The sequence below is a fragment of the Triturus cristatus genome, chromosome 6 (genome assembly GCF_964204655.1).
Source record: "Triturus cristatus chromosome 6, aTriCri1.1, whole genome shotgun sequence".
NCBI classification, from domain to species: Eukaryota; Metazoa; Chordata; class Amphibia; order Caudata; family Salamandridae; genus Triturus; species Triturus cristatus.
In genome coordinates this window covers 1243585471-1243607000 of record NC_140589.1, presented here as the reverse complement: position 1 = coordinate 1243607000, position 21530 = coordinate 1243585471, and the positions used below count along the sequence as shown (strand labels likewise).

At 43.2% G+C, this 21530-nt stretch overlaps 1 protein-coding gene across 1 annotated transcript in view; it reads right to left on the bottom strand.

Moving 5' to 3' along the window:
- TTC27 (tetratricopeptide repeat domain 27) overlaps window positions 1-21530 on the bottom strand; it is a 1631130-nt gene that overhangs the window by 1243132 nt on the left and 366468 nt on the right. Inside the window, exon 4 of the mRNA XM_085612184.1 lies at window positions 14065-14205. Coding sequence (XP_085468310.1) covers window positions 14065-14205 — 141 coding nt within the window. The remainder of the gene's footprint in view (window positions 1-14064; window positions 14206-21530) is intronic.

Below are 21530 nucleotides of genomic sequence, written 5' to 3'. Positions count from 1 at the left end.
ATGTGCACCACACAGTGCTGGAAGATTCTGTAATATTTTTTAAGTTTGGAGCATTCCTGCCGTCCTGGGATGCAGTTTTGAAATGAAGAAGTAGGGGAACGGACTTTGTTAAATTAAAAAAGTAGAGGCACGCCGTGCCCTTCCGATCCCGCCCACTTCAACCACTGGTTCCGAGGCATATATAGAGTTTACCAGGAACAGAGGGACTTGGAACCTTCCCATTGCTTACCATTGGTTGACTTTCCTTGTCACTTTCATTTGCCTGAATCTTATTCATGTTCATGTTCCAGTGGAGAAGTGTAGCTCACTGGTTAGAGGAGGCATACCCTGAAGCAGAGGTCAGACCCGGGACCAGGGTTCAATTCCCGACGCGGCAGGGTCCGGAGCCCAATTGTCCACGGACTCGATAATTCTCTCTTCGGTGCCCACTCTAAGCACGAGTTCACACTATGCAGCTCTGGGCAACAAGCTTGCTTAATCTCCACAACGGCCCCCCCGCGGCGGGATGCCTGGCTTTCACCTTGGGGATGCCCAGTATGGGTTATCTCACAGGGAAAAACCAGGACGGGTTCCCAATGCAAGCGCCAAGATGCCCAAGGGTAAGTTGAGCGCTATATAAGAACACATAATAATAATAATAATAATAATAGCTTGTCAATTATGCATCGTTCCTCCCAAGGAGCATTGCCTCTTTACAATCTCTTTTGTTGGTTGACATTGCTACTTGCTTTTGAAGCACTATTGTAGTGTTTTGTGTGAAGCACTGCACTAGAATGCATGTGGTTTTGAGTCGTCTCCCTCGTGACTGTCTCTCCTCTCCCACAGGACTCCATGTTGCGCTCTGTTACCTGACTCCTTCTCCATGCCCATTCCCGCTGGAGCTCATACATCTATGCATTGCCTCTCCCACCCCTGTCCTCCGTGTTAATTTCCGAGCCCTGTGTTGGTTTCACTCCCCCTCCTCCCTGTTGCTTTTGCATTCCCTCCATCCCTACCCGATTGCTTTTGCGTCCCCTCCTATGTTGCGTTGGCATTTCTTCACCCTCCCTCATGTTGCTTGGCCATTCTCCCCTCCCTCCGCTTTGGTTCTGAAACCCCAGGCCCAACACCCCCTTTTATTTTATTTTTTAACAAACGGTTTTGCACGTTTTTTTTCTCTTTAGTTCCAAACCCGGATTGCTCACTAAAAATAAAAAAATATATAGTGTGCGACATGTTGTAGGCGCCAGTGTGCGCCCACTAAATTACGCGGGCGGACGTCAAAAGGTTTTTTTTTTTTTTACCCATGCTGCACAGCATAGCATAGCAAAGCCGATAGGTCAAAAAGGCGAGACCTACTGAATTTGCCAATGATTGTTTTTATAGAGCGCTGAAGGCGTCGGTGCAGCTGTAAAGCTGTGTTCCACGATTTTAAGGCGTCGCCCTCCTGACAGAATGGGAAATGTTTTGATTTTGAAGTGAAAGGTGGTGAGTGAGAGACAGCAGGAGAAGCGCCCCTGTCGTAGCTTGATAGCTTTATATACGTTGCCATTTTCCGTTGTACAAGATTATTTAGTAAACCTCCTAAGGTAATTCCCAAAATGGGAGCAGAATTAACGGTGAACATAGTACTACAGACGTAATTAAACATTTTCGAAAGACATTGCAACATGTGGCTGGCCAGTGATGCTTCCCATGCCACATGAAGGCGGTGGATAATCCACTTCGTAAAACGCAGAACCTTAACTTGTAAGCAGCAATGTGACTTTTGTAACTTTTGCACAACCTAGCAGGGGGATAAAACTCGCACGTTCGACTTCTAGATTAACCGAGCGTGCCACCTTCTGGCAAAAACAAGACTGATGCTTAAAACATTATGCATCAAAAGTCTGACCAGCTTCAATGTTGTTTTACATAACGGTAACATTCAACAACGAAGTCAAATGTTGTAACGGTGTTGTTTTAATCCTGCTCTTTGTTTCTGATAATGTGATCGAATGATCTGGAAACAGCCTGTCATCAGCCAGAACAGCGTCAACGTACACGTTCTCTCAACGCTGCCCAGTCTCTGTGCCTCACTCGCTGCTCTTGAAAAGCATTTACATACTGGACAGATCTCTTAATGTATTAATATTTAGAAAAAGGGTTCAACAAAAACGTAAGCAATACACCCAAGGCTCAGCCACAATGCAAAGGGTCTTATTAAGAGTGGCTCGGGACCGGATCTTTATTTATTCCCCGGGTAATTAATATTAATCGGATGAGATAACTAACTCCAGGTATAAATTGCTACCTTTAAAATGGGTTTAGCATGCGGCTTCTGGGGCTTAATGCACCTAATAAAAAAATTTAAAAAATCATCACAAAAGTCGTACACATTAAATGCCCAATAATTAAAACTAAAATAACAGTGTTGCGATGCCAAGCATGTCCTATGTAACATGCAAGAATTTCTCTGCATCTTCGCTCAGCTGGCTACAAGTGTGTCAAGATACTGGTTTTTATGTCCAAATAGAAGGAAGACGGTGCTACCCCATCCGATTAGCCGTTGAATGGTCGGGACTCCTCCAAAATTACTAATAAACAGAGATTGAAAAACATGATGAAATCAGTACAAATACTGCTTTGAATCTAGTCACTAGACTGGATACAATGTTCTTAAAAAGATGCACAGCACCGTTGTCGCAGATTAATTGAATATTGTTTGTATGATATCAGCATAGTGCATGGGGTACTATGTGTACAAAAGCCTCTGTTTTTCTGAAGCAGTTCTGGCTGTCCGCAGATTAAATTCCACATATGATATACTGTGACCGCTTAAGTCAAAGGGACTTCTTTTTGTAATAAAACAAACAATAGTTTATTTAGGTCATCAAAACGCAAGGTTCTTCCACAACACTTCATAGTTTTTGAAACGGTTATCAGGTAAGGCTGGCCTGGTTCCAAGCCACAGAAAATAACATTAGTTAAAAATAAATAAGAACCATTGTTCAATAGTTCATGATGTGTAGGGATGGACGTAGTGGAGTTTACAGATAAGATACAGTTCAGCCCTGGCACAGAAGCGCTACACATACCATGCACAGGTTACAGAATCACACAGAAGGGAGTGTCCCTAAAGATTTTTGAAATTAGCTGTCCTGATAAACTGAGGGTCATTCTTGTTTTCATTCAAACAAATGTGGGGAAAAGGGAAACTTCCACGAATGAAACAACTGTGTATTATGATTCACTTTGTACAAGCCTCTGGGTTTGTACTCTAGCAGTTGTGAAAATGAAATGTGGTAATAGGCACAGAGATGATGCAATTTATTAACCAGGTGACAGGTGGAATGTCACTAACCGTGAAAGGGCCTGGTCTATTTGCTCTGTGTGTAACAATATGTATGAGGACTCTTTTTAAAACATTGTTCTATGGGTTCATGTCAAATTGTAAGTTTCAAAGATGGCTGTTTAGTTTGTAAGTTGCCAAGGCACAATTAACCTGATCTGAGTGTTTGTAATGCCCAATTCAAATGTATTTTGGCTCGCAATTGAGCTTGTCTCAGTTCGAACAAACCCAGGTCCCCTCTCATGAGGTTTAAGGCTGAGTACAGTATAGGATTTAATGAGTACACTCTTTTGGAAAGTGTATGCATTCCATTGTCGATAACTTTAAAAACCGCTTGTAGATTTTCTCAGTCTATCTGCCTAATACGTTCTGCAGCCTCTTTCTCTGCATGTTTATCTAACTCGTTCTATATTGCATACATTCCTGTTGCCAGGAATTGCTAATTTCTGCTAGGATGTGGTCCCAAGAAGAAGTCAGAAAAATCAATGTTTCTTCAATCAGGGAAATTCATCTTTCGTACTCAACAGACTCGAATGTTACAGCCATCTTTGGCATTATTTGCCTATACTGCAAGTGGTAACTACTACACTTGCTTGCAGGTATCTGAATCAATGCATGCAGGTATCGGATTCATAAGGCCAAACCCTCAAACGGATATTTAGTGGAATTATAGGTTGCATTTTGAACCATTTAATTTATGAGAGTCTTGAGCTATTTCATTTGAAGTTGCCAGTCAGTAAACATGGTTAGGTTAACTTTTGGTAAAGAAGGCTTCTTCAAGTCCTTAATTGTTTCAAATCCCAGACAGGTAGTCTGTTGGACAGTTCTGTTAAGAAATATTACTTCTCTATGAATTATGCATGCACGAAACAAGGCTTCTTTGCCTTGGATTTGCCAAAATTTGGTTCCCCAAATACTTTTCACTTCAATATTGTCTTTCCAATACTAATATCCATTAACAGCCAGATTCAGACTAAAAGCAGTGGAGTAAATTAGTTTGTTAGTGGTAATTAGATTCTTTTTAATTGCTGCGGCTCCCGAGTAAAAAAGAAAGTGGAGCGGTGCAATTTTTCCTTATTTTGGAAGCAGTTGGAATTTATTTAAGAAATTAGGGTGACTAGCAGGAGGTGGTGCCTCGCAAAGTTCCCATTGTGTGCAATTGTAAATCTCTTAGGATAGCTGATCCTATGCATGTACTACTGTGTATAATGGCGGTAACAATACATCTCTCTGTAATTAGCTGAATGCAAAAAAGGATCTTCATTATTCAAAGTAGCATATGCCTGTAAGACAGACATCATTCGTTTAACAGTCTAGGTATCCCAGTTATCAGAAACTGAACCAGAAATCACAATGTCATTCACTATAGTCTTAATCACATATAGTAATTGCAGTGTCTCAGTGGGACCTTCTACCAAGCTATGCCTCTGGGCACAGGGTAAGCTGGGATGTTGGCAGCAAAGAGATCTCTGTGAGCTCTGTGAGAGGAAGAATAAGGCTGTAGTTCACGAACCACTGGGGATGAAACTGTTCTTCCACGGACTAAATGTCCATTTAGTAGCACGAGAAAGATGATCACCACTGTTAGCCATTGGATTAAAAGAAACGTTCCCAGGGTGATCCAGACATAGGACCAAGATGGACTTGGGTATCTGTCACGAAGCAACTGATATGCATGAAGCAGTCTACAGAGATAAGTGACTGTAGATTAAGTTGCGAAATCCTCAGAAGCATATCCAGAATCATTCTCAAAGTCAGTGGGCTCTCGAAATTCTTTAAAGTGTATCATTCCAAATGACATTGCATCAGGTGGGAGTTCGTAGTAGACAATCAAGTCACACTGAAGAGTAGCAGCTGAGTTTGATACCCTAGGGACACAACCAGGGTTTGATAAATGGGACCTATTTGGCTTTTCACAAGTTGGAGCTCTATGGGCTCAGGGGGATGTCATCCCCTTAGTATACCAACAGTGTGACTATGAACTGGCTCCCACTGAGACCTACTAATTCTTGCAGAGTCTTCGCCCCTAGAGGACAGACTGATAGACTAATAAATGCCCGGAAAGTCATGTCCCTGACATACAAAAAATGTATCAATAACACACCTGGTGCCCTTTTGTGTTTAAGGGAGAGGTGGGCCTGGGACTTAGACGGCCTAGAAGATGAAGAGTGGACGGAGACACTGACGTCCCCGAGGGCGGTGGCCATAATGACGGGGTTCCGCTTAGTTCAGCTTAAGGTACTTCATTGATCCTATTATGCTCAAAACACAATGCTCAAGATGGGTACGGCGATCAACGAATGTTGTAGGCGTGGCTATGGGCAAATGGGCACTTTGCATCATATTGTATGGAAATGCCTGACATTACAAAGGTTTTGGGAATCTGTCGTGGAGAGTATGGGCACGCTATGCAGCGGTAGTGTGACCACCTCTGCAAAATGGTGCATACTAAACATCTGAGGAGAAAGGGATCTCAATCACATGGAGCGAATGTGGATAACACTAGGTCTAGCAGTAACCAAACGGAACATTGCGAGATTGGGGGAGCAAAGCAGGTGCTGCAACTCGGGGATTGAAAGGGGGACATGGACTGGGGTATGCGGGCTGCAAGAGTGTAATATGAGGGCCGCGTCTGACCTCAAAAGTGGGCAAAAATATGGGGACTTTGGAATAGCTATAGGGTAGCTTACTCAAGGGGCTGATATCTGGGCACTCTGTATCAAACAAAAATGACAGCTGTGTTGAGGGAGAGGGTGGAAGAGATGTCATATGCTGAGATGCTACTGAACCTACTGAAAATGTCAGTGCACAACAATGTTTTGAATATGTTCTTTACTGAGATATCAAAAAAACATTTTATTTAAAAAACAAAAAAACAATGCCATTAGACTCAGCTCTAATCGGCTTGCTGAACTGCAGACAAACTTCCAGAGCAGACCTTGAATCCCTGTAAGCCTTCGAGCAAATGCAGGACCGTTAGTTGAGTGAAATTAATGATATACCCAAATCACCACCAGACACTGCAAATCATTTACTACTGCTGAAGCACACGCGTTTCTCTGTGGCCACGTCCACAGGAATCGAAAACATGAATCAATTGTCACCAATCTGCATTGATATTGGTTGACAAAATGGATTGGACCGATGTGGTCAAAAAATATCACCCAGAAGTGGATTTTAGAGACTGAGAGGGGCTGGCGAGGGTTGTGTGACAAGGGAAAGATTGTTCTGTGGACAAATGTCACACCGCCTGACATAATGCCAAGTCTGTTTGTATAAACCAGGCCACCAATTGCCTTGCTATAGCGCTGCTACGGGTGGACTGACCCTTGTATGAGCAGATGCCAGGCCCTCATGAGCATTCCTGATTAAATCTATGCAAGATAGATTGTTCGGTTTTATCCGGTCTCCTACTCTAGGAAGAGTAAATACATGAATATTATCTGAACTAAGGGTGTAGGAGTATTTAGGGGGAAAACCTGAGGGAGGCTTTTCACCTTGCTTGGTTATGGTTATTGCAGTTAAGATATCTATGTCGATCTTCGTCTGAGATCAGGTTAAAACTACTCCTCAAACAGTCTGAAGCTAGGTAAGCCGCACAGTTTCCTGTGGCATGAACACCATCAAGCCTCTGGCCCAAAGCGTGTCTCACATGGACCAATAGCAGCTTTTCTTGTACGTCAGCTACCTTTCCCCAAAGCTGTTTATTCTTTCTTTTTTTTTTTAAACTGTATTTTATTAGTTTCAATAATGCAATACAAAAGAAACATACAGTGCACGAGTTTCAGTTACATACATAAAACCCCAACGGGTATAAAATGAAGGCAGTTACAAATACAGGTTCACTTCACATGTAAGATGTGACACCATCAAAGAAATACATACGTTGATTAATGCAATTTGGTAAAGGTCCAAGTCATTGAGCAGAACATCAGAAAGAAAGACTCACATTAATAACACACTTGGTCGCCATATGCATAACAGGATAACCAACAACCTGACCAGTTCCCCTCCGTCTCAGAATTATCGTCAGTGCTTGGATCTTCATCCTCATTAAAGTTGTCGAGTAATTGAGACCATAGTAACATCTCATCATCTGCCCCCTCGCCAGTGAGTGACAGTCATATGTGATGCTCCTCTGCCACCCTCCATTCCATAAGGTCTCTCAACCACTGAGCCACCACAGGGACCCTAGCGCTCAACCATATAATGGCCACGCAGAGTTTTGCCAGGAGGAAAGCCAGCTGTGCAAGTTTTTATGGGATTTTCTTTCTCTTAGATCTACTCACCACCACCAATAAATAAGCTACTGTCGTCAGAGGAATCAATATTCATGGTATCACCTGCCCCCAGTATACCTGGACCTCAACACATTCCCAAGCCAGATGTAAAAAAGATGGTGCCCACCTCCCCACTGCGTACACACTTACACCCCTTTGTGTGGGATCCTTTCTGTTTAGTTTACAAGGTGTTTTATAGGTGCAGCGTTAAAAGTGGAAATGAAGCAGCTTGATTCTATTATTGCAAGACACGGTGTGCACCAAAGCAGAAGAGCGTGCCCAATCAGCATCTGAAGTGGGCTCCCTCAGCACCCGCTCCCAAGCCCTATACACTGCAAAAGGATGTTTGAGCATGTGACCCAAGAGCTCTGTAAAAGTGTGTGATCAGGTGTCGCCCCTCCCCCCACCCAATTAGGCCATTGAGTGCCTCCGAGGGCTGTAGAGTCTCTGGGAAATCACACCAGACCGGATATTATTAGTGTGGGAACTGACGAGTCAGCCTTCTGTAATGACAGTAACAGGGCATGAATGTCTACGTGTTGTGCAGTGCTGTCACCCAAGATTTTAGTGTGGGTGCGCTATGGATGGAACTCACCATCTTTCACAACACCTTGCACAGCTGTGTAGGCTGCGGAGTACTTCAATTTAGTTCCTACAGCAGGTTGAGCAGGGCCATCCATGTAGAATATGCTCTGGTAAGACTATAGGTAAAGTAGATGATGCAGAAGTGACAATCAAGTTTTCCCTGACCCAAAGGGCACTCTTTCAAGATAGCTGTCTGGACAGCTGCAGGGATTTTTCAACAGAGGCAAAACATGCTTTGGCTAGGGAATACAAGTGGGACTATGCTTTGGGAACAGTCTGTCCCTTGTTGTAGGTCACATAGGTATAACCATAGTGACTGGGTAGGACTCTGATAACTAGGTTGGTCTTATTATCCTTAGTTTGTGAAAATTTAGTCTTGAGAAGGTCTGCTTGCAGAGCACACAAGATAGGAGAGTGCACATTTGTCCACCGTTTTGCTGAAAACGTGGGCGAAATCAAGTCATAGAGGGACTTCACTCGCTCACAATAATAGGGCAAGTAAGTGTGCCCGAAGTTGAGAAATTCCAACAGGGATTGCAATAGCTTCAGTGTGTCAGGAAGCTGCAAGGGAGCACACTTCTGCAGAAAATCAGGAGCCATACCCTTGCCCTCATCACATAATTTGAATCCTAGTAAGATCATCATCAGGAAGGCAATACATTGTATAATCTGTAGAAGTTAACAAGGTTACAACCCTGTCCACTCGGGTCTTGGTATAAGTCTAAATCATCATCTGTGAGATAGACATCATCAATATTTAATAATACCTCAGAATCTGGCTGTAAGATCACCATAATGCACGCTGAGAACAAGCCAGTACTGTTTTTATAGCCCATAAGAAAACGTTGAAAGGAAAATTAGACCCCGTGGAAACTAAAGGCGGTTAGATGCTCACTTTCAGGTGCAATATTTTGAGTAAAGAGCCCACTGGAAATATCCAGGGTCTTTTGCCATTTTTTCCTACACCAAATTGATCATTAATCCTGTGCTATGCGCATTATGCACTGTGTAAGTTGTGTATGCGCATGCAAATTCCTATAGTCTAAGACTATCCTAAAACAGCGGTCAGGTTTGAAGATGGGGAAAAAGGGTTGCGTTCATGGATGAGAGGGAAGATGTTATTATTCCTTGATACTATAGCTGATCTAGTATTGTTTTAATGCCAAGTTTGCCTTCTGGCTTTAAAGGGTATTCAGTCCGAGCTTGTGGCTCACTGTGTAAAGGAATAACATGTGGAACAGATGCTCTATTTCACCCTGCCTGATTTCTGTACAAGCCTGGGGCCTGTTTTACAGCATATTCACTGGTGTAAATTTCCCTGATATCTTCAGGTACTATGAGAGAGCTAAGGCTACACAGTTGATTTCTTCCTCCTGGGGTGCTTCCCTATCAAAGACCAGCATCTAGTCTTCTTTGGTTAATATGATATCATAGTCATCCAATAAATGTGACCAGAAGATTGTTTTAATAGTGCATGGTATGTCCCCCTTAATCAGTATATTTAAATCAGAAACCCTATCAGGAGGATTAACATGTCTGTCATGAGTTTCAACTCTTATACATTCATCATTCGTACATGCATCAGGAAATTTTGGAAGCGTCAGATGCACTATCTTGACTTCTGCTGCGCTCTCTAGAAGTTCTCTTGCCCAAGTCTGGATCTTCAGGAGTCATCGGACCTGGATCGGCATGTATATTTTAGAAAGTCCTGCGACTTTCTTCTTTTTTAGTGGAGTTTTAAATTCCAATCCATTCTCCTCCCTCCGGCTTCATCTTTCCTGCTATACTCTCCTTTCTTCGATACTCAGATCGGTCTGTTTACCATCAGTGTCCTCAAAAGAATGTGAAGATAGGATATCAGAAAGCCAAAACCGTTCAGGCTTTTTAATTTTGTCATGGTGTCTTAAGTTGTAACCACCCCTACCGGATTCCCGGGATGTGGGTGATCTAGTTGTCTTTTCTCCTTCTCCCTCTGATTCTACTTCACTTCCATTGCAGATCTCTCTTTAATGGAACCCTCAGTCTAATTTTTAGGGTTTAAATGTGGCTTAATGGCTCAAATACCTAAGGTATCACGACCCACAGGGGTGTAGACATATGTGATTATTTTAGATAGTTCTCATTCGCAATCTTGAACTGGAATGGCTTTTGAAGCTTCTCTCTTAATGTTACCTAGAATGATAAAGGGAACCGTGGAGAAATTTCCCATTGGTTTCATACATAAGTACAGAGCTGGTGCTGCACAGCCTTCCTTGTGTGCTTGTTTCAGTACAACAGGGAGTTCTGCCAATGAAGGCGTGCCATGTGTACTAGCATAGATGCATGCAAATATGCTTCCACAGGAGTTACACTGCTCTACGGGTGGCACCATCCCAAGAGGAAAATACATAGTCAATATCCTATGTTTGTCCTGGGGGTGGGTGAATAGATACCCCACATCCAACAGATAGTTCTTGCGAATAATCCAGAAGGCCATTTCTCCTTGTTTCATCTCACCCATGATAGCGTTAATAGTCTGAGGACTAATAGTTTTTACTTGAGTTGGTGTTACTGGCCTTGCTGTGAGAAGAGGGCAAAAGCTCAAGTGCACTGTATGAACTGCACCAGTCTCCTGTATAAGGAGACTGTAAAGTTCAGCACCCTAACCACCTCAGCAGGTGCTAAAGTATAAGGACGGGGAATGGGCATACAGCCAGCCAAGACTGGCTATGGACCCCTTCATTGCCCAGGGGTCCCAGGTAGACATTTCTGTGCGTGTGGAGTAATTGACTAGTGAAACAGTTCTGGGTTTCCTGGTAAGTAGGAGGGATTTCCAGATCTTGGTATTCCTTATAGTATGCTGCGGGATTACTGCTGCATATTCTCAAAAATACCCAAAAGCAGCACCGATAAGCTCAAACTCGAAGATGAGTAAACTGTCTCAAAGGCATATGCTGCATGTGAAGCAACTACAAAAGTAATGCCCCCGCCTCGAGATCTGAGATGTTGAGTGATTTGCTTCCCTGTAATTGGCTCCTATCATTAGAGGTTCTTTCATGGTAAACTGATTCAATTGAAAATGGAATTAAATAATTAGAAACCCCACAGCATGGGAAATAAGCTTTTAAAAGTCAAGCTTGAAAACTGATGGAAATAGTTCTCCCTTATCCCCAGTAGGAGGCAACCATAATTACTACAGATGTCTCCGTAAGGACTTTATAATGGTTTAAATGTGTGTGAACAGTGAAAGAACAATCTAAAAAAAAAAGAGAGTTTCCCAGGGACCAGAAAGGACTGGGTGTCAGATATTTATCAAAAAAAGATTCCTTTCTGTGTATTACTCTTTTAGTTGGTGGCCATGAGGCCTACACATTTAGATCAATAACCTTTGATTTTTGACTGTGACACTGGACAAATATTATTACTCCAGACTAGAATATACTTTTTGTTACTCTCAAAATTTATTTTTCATAGGAAAACACTTATATTCAATAAAATCATATTTTAAAATTGCATTCAATATATACTCTGATTGGGTGCTCTGGTACACTCTTATATATGCTATCTAACAATTCCGTATTATGGTATCTATCTCAGAGTCACACACAGTTCAAATCATGTACTTTCAAAATTGCAAATTAAATACTACACAAATACATTTCATATGCTTTAAAAAGTCACACTGTCGACGCGTTTCGGTGCATAGGTTACAATAGTAGCACCTTCCTCAGGACGGACGAGAATTGAAAACCAAAGTTTTGTTCTTCTTTTTTAAGTGTAGGTGTTGAAGTCCTTCTGTGGGTGTTCAGGACGACTTTATCACCTCTCAACTTTTGTGATTTTAGACCACTTGCATCATAGTCAGTGGAGTCATAGAATTTTTTAAAAAGTCACGTTGACACATGTTCAATGGTGTCTTAAAGTAGGTACGTCTTTCGATATGCACCGCCTGTATTCAGTTGTTTAGCTGTGCCAATAGGTTTTTCGCCTAATGTTTAAGTTCAGGCTGTCCTTCCCTGCACCTTTTCAAGCGCTGTCAGCCACACTGTAGGTTTTCTTGGGGGTGTTTTTACTTTTACTCCCAACCTTTAAAAATCGGCGAGCCTGCTTGTCACAACGTCCTTCTTTCACCGCAACCAGTTGCGGTGAAAGAAGGACGTTGTGACAAGCAGGTTCGCCGATTTTTAAAGGTTGGGAGTAAAAGTAAAAACACCCCCAAGAAAACCTACAGTGTGGCTGACAGCGCTTAAAGAAAAGAAGACAGCGTTGTCAAGATTCAGGCTGCCACAAGATATTGCAGGCTCTAACTGGTATCAGGACACCACTTGAAAAGGTGCAGGGAAGGACAGCCTGAACTTAAACATTAGGCGAAAAACCTATTGGCACAGCTAAACAACTGAATACAGGCGGTGCATATCGAAAGACGTACCTACTTTAAGACACCATTGAACATGTGTCAACGTGACTTTTTAAAAAATTCTATGACTCCACTGACTATGATGCAAGTGGTCTAAAATCACAAAAGTTGAGAGGTGATAAAGTTGTCCTGAACACTCACAGAAGGACTTCAACACCTACACTTAAAAAAGAAGAACAAAACTTTGGTTTTAAATTCTCTTCCGTCCTGAGGAAGGTGCTACTATTGTAACCTATGCACCGAAACGCGTCGACAGTGTGACTTTTTAAAGCATATGAAATGTATTTGTGTAGTATTTAATTTGCAATTTTGAAAGTACATGATTTGAACTGTGTGTGACTCTGAGATAGATACCGTAATACGGAATTGTTAGATAGCATATATAAGAGTGTACCAGAGCACCCAATCAGAGTATATATTGAATGCAATTTTAAAATATGATTTTATTGAATATAAGTGTTTTCCTATGAAAAATAAATTTTGAGAGTAACAAAAAGTATATTCTAGTCTGGAGTAATAATATTTGTCCAGTGTCACAGTCAAAAATCAAAGGTTATTGATCTAAATGTGTAGGCCTCATGGCCACCAACTAAAAGAGTAATACACAGAAAGGAATCTTTTTTTGATAAATAAAAAACAGTGAAAGAACTACTCAAGGCATAACTAAGATTATGGGCCCCACTCTGGGTGCCAACTATTGCGTAAAGTAAAACACTGGCGTAGTTCTATAAGGTTTGGTTTCCCACCTCCGGGTGACACAGGTGAACTTAGTTCAATGCACCAGAGGCTAAATTGAGACTACATAATAATTTACACATTTTTGCAAATCCTTCAACAAAAGATGCAATTTGACTATTAAAGTTTCATCTTCTGTGATATCCTCCTTATCTCATTTTTTAATGGGTTGGGAACTATTTCACTTTAGGATTAGTGGGTGCTGGGGGAAAGTACCTAAAAAGTATTACATTGTTAGATCATACTGTAGGACAAATGTCCCTGAACTGAGCACATTTGCTTCTGGCAAAAAAACTTATACGTTCTAGATCATGATTTGGGACATTTATATTCTGATAAATATGTATGCATAGATTATTTACCAGTAAAGATAGCAGGTTGTTCATTGACTTTTTAAAATTCCCCACGCTTAAAGGTGGTTGATTGTTAAGCAACACTCTGGAAGACTTGCCATCTGAGGTGTCGGTAAATTAGCTTCATAGAGGTGAGGTCAGTAAACTAAAATACATTCTCTAAATTATTGTGTACACTACCCATGCTAAATTTAACAGTTTATAATCTTCATGCTGGGTACTCTGTAGCTTAATCTAGCATTCAGACCACTAGTGAATAAGTGAAATTCCAAAGTAATCTAGGATGAATTTACTTAGGATATCTTTCATGCTTTCATATTCAAAGTAATTAAAAGCAAAACAAGTGTTAAGCAGTAAATCGGAGGAAGAAATATTTTTAATATGCAAACTTAGAAGTGAACGTACCTGAAATGCTGGGAAGAGATTCCTCAGGTTAATGAGAATTATCCTCGACAAAAGCAGCAAAAATGGATTGGCTGTTAGACTGTAAATGGCCTCCCCATCTAGAACGAGCATGCTGAGAACTTCAGCATTGAAGGCTTTGGGCTAAAAAAAAGAAAAGTTTAAAATATTGTAATATTGCACCTTGTCTATTGAAAAAATATGCTGAAATGTGTTTAAAAGGAAAAGATAATTTTTGCGAAGAACAGCAAACAATGGCGTATAACTGAAGAGTTGATAGTAGCAAATATCACTAACAGAAAGAAAGATCATTGAATCAGAGTGCACAAATGTGGGACATTCATCTTGTTTCTGCGACATGCTTCCTCTTCCACAAAGCATAGAACAACTAAATATCAGCATTCTGTGTCATCTGGGATTAGTCCAGCTGGGACTTTCGGTAAACCAAGACAAGGCATGCAATTGGCTACTTTCACTACTTCCTTGGAATGGATCGGTAAGTTTTTAATAGGGTACGTGTTGGGGGGAAAATAAGTATTACCATAATTAAGGCATGCTGGGACCAGATGGATCTAATGAGCAGCTAGGTGGCTTGAATAAATAAAAGGGACATGGTCCTTTAGCATGCAACCTAGAACAAGTTCAAATGATGAGTTTACATATTTAAGGGCTCAAACAGGTGGAGGTAGGGCTGTTCAAAGATTTTAGAAAAATTTAGTATAAATTCTTAAATCATCTTCCAATCGGTTTGACAAAAGGATTGGAACTGAGTGGATCAACTGCTTAATCCGTAAGTTGCAACAAGGATTTAAATGAATTTTGGGCTTTTTCAGTTGTAGAAGCCCAATACATTTTTGGGATAGTAGGACATTTATACTTTGGTAGTTTATTCTTATGACATCTAGCATCAACTGACTTGGAGCCTGCTCTCCATGGCTATCCACAATTAGAGGTGGGTTAGGTGTGAGGCGTAAATGTATTCACAGTAGCCATCACATGAATCATTATGCACATCCTCCAACAGTATAGGCCCAACACATCTGCGGGCGCCTTTGCAAAGTAGTTATTCAGTTCCTCTCTATAAGACCAGAAAGGAGTCAACATATTAACTTAGGCTGCTTTAGGATAAACTAGGCCTAGGCTTCAGTTGAATCCTACCCAAGGTAGCTGTATTTGTAACCAAAGTGACTCTTAATCAGATGGTAAAATGACCACTGGGTCCAGCAGATGGAGTGCCACATTTCTAGTTTAAATTAGGTCCAGCTAATGTCCCTGTGAATGATTGGGATAATGTACTTCCTTTTAAAATACCAAAGGTTTTAGGATAAGATCACAGGCCCTCACACCAACATATTTGTTTCAGCACACATCTCAGAAGCTTCAAATGATCATTTTCTTTAAGAACATTGGCTAGAAGTTCTTGACATATAGCAAAGTCATTATATTTGGGTTTTATTTAGTTGCAGAAAATAGTACGACCACCCAGACACACTTTGACATAGATCTTGATCAAAACAACACGCATAGACATCTGGCCATGCACATAATAACACTCGCATAGACACCCAAACACATACATAGTGATGACTTTGATTGAACACAGACCTCTAGACAATGGTGCATAAAAAGCAACAGATATGCACTCGCCCATCCTCCCTCACCAATAGACATACAGGTAGTTTTACATATCGCTCAACACAGTAGCTTAGCTTAAACATGATACAGCATTCCAATCAACATTACCTGTAGCAAGTTTAATTACCAACAAACATATACTTAGTGTTTATGATGTTGATATATGAACTGCATGCCACTTTCTCAATTTTAAACAGATTTCCTTTTAGAATGTTCCAATGTTTACATTCCTCTGGAGAGATGTACGATCCAATTCAATAAACTGCTGTGCTGGTCCATTAAGAAAGAGCTGCTAAACCACTTGTTACAGTCAAGCATGCTTTGATGGGGGAGGAGCCTAGCCGGCAACAGAGATGGCCGCCTGAGCCCTCGGCTCCGCCGACTCGTCCGCTTCCCGCCCGTACCGCTTCCTCTCCTGATTGCTGAATCGTGTTTGTTGTGCGGTAACGGGTCGGGGAGGCGACGCTGCCTCCGATGGTGGGCTCCCCGTCGTCCCTCCTGCACCGGGGGTGAAGAACCGCCCTGAATTCCCGCAGACGCCTACGGAGTGGGTCCGGTCCTTTGTTCTCGGCGGCGTCCGGCTGGAGGGCAACAACAGCGGCCATTACAGGAGAATCCCAAACCGCCGGCGAGACGCGATATGCCACCGAGACTCCCAGAAGTAGCGCAACAGTTTCTTTTGGAGCCTCGCCGCTACGCTGCTTTACCACCACCGATGCAACAAATGTATCCCCCCTGTTGGAAGTTCCTCTTTGATCTCTCGCTACGAAGTGTAATGGAAGGGGCCATCTTTATTGAGTGATCGGCGCTTATACACGGCGCCTGCTTGGACCTTCCCTGTGCTGTCCCTATGCGTGGCGCTGGGCTGGGGGTTGCTGCCCTGTCCCTGTGGTTTGGCGCTGCCTTTCTGGGAGCTGACCTCCTAAACGACGCCTGGACATGTACGCTGAAGACTGGGCTCGAGGGTCGCCACACGCTTGCGGATTCCGGGAACAGGGAGCTGGCATCTCTTCCTCTCACGCTATGCCCGTGAGTATCGGCGACGTCCTGGAAGCTTTGGCTGCTATGCGAGCTGCCTTCTGTTCCAACGCCCGTGACCTGGAGCGCCGGCTAGACGACGCTGTGCCCGTTCTCTCCTTGGCTGACCGGGCGGGCGGCTGTGCGCGGAGCGGATCGCCTGGCCCGGGACTCGGCAGTCGTGTGCAGCCTCCCGGGGGAGACGTGGAGGAACCGATTGTGAGTGAACTTACCATCACCGCCGCTCGGACTGTCGCAACTATGGAGGACACAGTGCATTCTATCTTTGGACGGAACCTAGAGGTTCGCCGTCGGATGCCAGGACTACCACCGCCAGCGGGTACTGCTGACAAGATCGCTCTGCCTACTCTGCACATGTTGCCCGGGAGTGAGTTGCCCAATTTTGGTGGACTATCACTGTATGCCTACCCGTACTGCACTCTTGGGGATAACATTGTCCTGCTTTGGATGGCGATTACTGGCTGTTGCCATCTCTCTGGGTGTTCACGTCGGATGCTCTTCCTACTCTGCGGGACTACGCCGCAACTGCATTATGCTGGCGCACTGGCACGTAGGGGTCAGGGTTGAGTTTGTCTTTTTCTTGCCCTGATACCGGTAACTACATTCATGGGACTGTGCTGGACCGACGAGAACGCTGGACTTTGGGTATGGTTTGCATGGGGGTCCGGGAGGTGAGGGCCGGATACATTTCTGTTGAATTTTTCTTTTGTTCTCTTGGGTTGGCCCTCCTCCGTTGATAAACGTATTGCACCGTTCTTGTGGGTGGGGCAGCCGGGGAACTAGTTTTCTCTGAGCGACCGGGACATATATCGGTGGTGCTAGAAGACTATTGCGGGGGCTTACGCTTATCAATCATGGCTTGAAGATTCCTTGTTGATATTTTGGATGTTTCGGTTGGGTGTTGCTGCCTTACTTACCCTGCGCGCTGCTGCTGTGACCCCAGTTCTCTCGTCATTCCGGGCATGTTATTACTATTGGGTGTTAGACTACTGTTGCTATTATGGGGGCGAGATGGCGGAGCTGGGGGACGAATAATGGGCTCCTCCCCACCTTTCTTAATTTTATAAGAGTTTTCGGATTCTCTCTTTTTCTTACTTTCTATATTTCGGGACTCCTTTTCTTGGGCGACAGGCACACTGCTAGGGGGGGAAAGGCCGTAGCCAGCTGCAGGGGTGCAGGGTGGGGGGCACTTGGGGGGTGGGGTTGCTTTCTTTTTTGTTTTTCCTTTTTGTTCTATGGGCCTTCTATTCTTTGTCCTTTTTCCTTCCCTGGGGTTCAGACGTTCCTTTCTGGGTGCCACGCAGCGACTTTGGTGTTTTCTACGTTTATACGATTATCTATCCTGATTGTTTAACACCAGTATTGACTTGTTGTGCTACGATATCCTGCTTATGTCTATCCTACACGGAAAACTTTTAAAACTAGACCTCAGTCCTTCTGTAAAATATCCTCTGTGTTTTCGTAAGTTGTAATGTACCTCATGTGTGAGCCCCCCCGGGCTCCTTGTTTGACTTTGTATTTGCCCTTTTTCTATCAATAAAGGTCTTCAAAAAAAAAAAAAAAAAAAAAAAAAAAAAAAAAAAGCATGCTTTGATGATTCTAACCGAAAAAGAGAGTGTTGCAGCAAATGCCTGTCTTCAATATTCTCTTTGAGGATAACAGTTCTTTCTAAGCTCACCACCCCTAAAAGAGCACATATACATTACTATGGTCCACAGGCTAAACCCCAATTCCCAAAGCATACGACGTGTATATCTCTCTCTCACTGCAAAACTCAAATAGGTATGCAACTTGCATCCTTTCCTGTAATATGATATACTAATGACCAGATAGCACTGGATTATGGGATAGAGAAATGCTAACAAGCATGTTTCTAGTCTCTAGGGGTAGGAGCACCTGGAAAGAGATAATGTTATGAGTCCTAATCAACAACTCCCACTCCTCTGCCAACTCTTATAGTCGACAAGGATAAGACTGAATGTGAGTTTAACTGCAACCAGCTCTGCCACCCAAAATATGTAAAGCTTTTCATTTAAAGTAATATAAAATTAACCAAGTCTGACCAAAAAACATATGTTCAAGAAGACAGAAAATACAAAAAAGTATAATATTGTAATATTTTTCAGGAACCAGGAATGAGACAGGCATCAAACTGTTCATTGTAATAGTTTTCGGGAACCAGGAATGAGACAGGCATCAAACTGTTCTTTTTAAACAATATAATTCCCCTCTCCATTTACATAGTCAGTATTCTTAAATCGTGTTAAATTAAGGTAAAACCTCACTCAACGTGTTTCAAATACAGTGTTTTTTATGCAGAGATCTTTCACTGTGGAATGAATGAATGGAATATGCTACTTACCAGTATGCATCTGTTCTTGGCATGTAGAGCTGCAGATCTATACACTGTGCATAGATCGCCATCTGGTGTTGGGCCCGGATGTTTGCAGTTTGTTTTTCCTCTTGGAAAGTCTTTGGAAGTCACAAGGTTGGTGACTCCTCCCTTGGTTCGTATTGCGCATGGGCTTCGGCTCCATCCTCAGATTGTTTTTCGCCAGCAGGGAAAGATGGAGCGTAGTAATAACAGTAAAGAAACCCATGTGTGTTGTATCTAAATAAGATAGACTGGAACGAATACAGGTGGCCGGGGAGGCGGGTGGGTGTGTATACATCTGCAGCTCTACATGCCAAGAACAGATGCTTACTGGTAAGTAGCATATTCCGTTCGAGGCATATGAGCTGCAGATTATACACTGTGCATAGACTATATAGCAGTACCCAACCCTAGCGGTGACCACCGGCAACCGTTGCAGTTGTTTGGAACAGTGTTTTTAGTACAGCCTGGCCCACACTAGCTTGTTGCTTGGTTTGCACATCTACACAGTAATGTTTTGTGACAGTGTGCGGTGTTGACCATGTCGCTGCTTTGCAGATGTCATCTAGTGGTATGTTTCCTAGAAAAGCCATAGAAGCCCCTATCTTCCTTGTAGAGTGGGCTTTAGGGGGAACAGATAGTGTTCTATTGCTTTGTGGTAGCAAATCTGTATGCATTTTACAATCCACCTAGCTATCCCTGATTTAGAAATAGGGTTGCCTTTATGTGGTGGAGAGAAAGAGACAAATAGCTGTTTGGTTTTTCTGAAAGGGTGTGTTCTTTGGATGTAGTAAAGTAAGGCCCTTTTAACATCCAGTGTGTGTAAAGCCCTTTCCGCAACGGTTTGAGGTTGTGAGAAAAAGACTGGTAATTCTACCGACTGGTTTAGATGGAAGGGAGAAATGACTTTGGGTAGAAATTTTGGGTTGGTGCGGAGTACAACCTTGTTCTGATGCATTTGAAGAAAAGGTTCCTGTATGGTGAGTGCTTGTATTTCACTAACCCTTCTAAGGGAAGTGATGGCCACTAGGAACTCTGTTTTCCATGTGAGAAATTGCAGCTCACATTTATGTAATGGTTCGAAAGGGGGTCCCATTAGCCTTGTGAGAGCAATATTCAAGTTCCAGACAGGTGAGGGTGGTACTCTGGGTGGAATTACTCTTTTGAGGCCTTCCATAAAGGCCTTGATGGCAGGCACCCTGAAAAGTGATAGGTGCTGCCTGTTCTGTAAGTAAGCAGCAATTGCTGCGAGGTGCAACCGAATGGATGTATATGCTAGGTTACACCTTTGTAGATGGAGCAAGTAACATATGATGTGCTGTATGGAAACATTTAGAGGGTTGATTGTGTTGTTGTGGCAGTAAACAACAAATCTTTTCCACTTTGCAGCATAGCATGCCCTAGTAGTAGGGCGCCTCGCTTCCTTGATAATATTCATGCAATCAGGGGGAAGGTTAAGGTATACGAATTCTAGGACCTCAGGAGCCAGATCGCAAGGTTGAGCTGAGCTGGGTCCGGGCGCCTCATCTCTCCATGGTTCTGGGTTAGGAGGCATGGTGAGAGGTGTAGCTTTTGGTGTGGTACTACTGAGAGTTCCAGCAGTGTGGTGTACCACGGTTGTCTGGCCCATGTTGGAGCTACTAGGATCAGTGTTAGGGAATGCTGTTGTAGCTTTCGCACCACTGATGGAATTCGTGGGAGAGGTGGAAAAGCGTATGCAAATTTGTTTGACCAGTTCATCCATATCGCATTGCCTTTGGACAATGGGTGTGGATATCTGGCGGCGAAGATTGGGCATTTTTTGTTTTCGTGGGTGGCAAATAGGTCTATTTGTGGATGCCCCCACTTCTGAAAGAATGGGTGAAGAACCTGTGGGTGAAGTTCCCATTCGTGAATCTGTTGAGCAGATCTGCCACGGTGTTTTGGACTCCTGGGACATGTTGGGCCAGGAGAAAGATTTTCTGTAGAATTGCCCATCTCCACATGCTCTGTGCTAATTGAGAGAGCTGTGGAGAGTGTGTGCCCCCCTGTTTTTGAATGTAGTACATGGTAGTCATGTTGTCTGTGCGAATGAGGACTGCCTTGCCTGAAATCTGCGTCTGGAAGGATTTTAGGGCTAGGAAGATTGCCAGTAACTCCAAATGGTTGATGTGGAGTAACTTCTGTTGCGGCGTCCATGTGCCCTGTACTGAGAGGTGTAACAGATGAGCTCCCCAGCCGGAGAGCGATGCGTCTGTTGTTAGGATTATTTGTGGAACCGGGTCCAGGAACGGTCGACCTCTGGAAAGGTTTGTGGTGTTCCACCACTGCAGAGAGCAATGGGTGCGACCGTCTACCAACACCAGATCTGTCAGTTGCCCCTGGGCCTGGTTCCACTGGCGTGCTAAACACTCTTGGAGTGGACGCATCTGGAGTCTTGCAT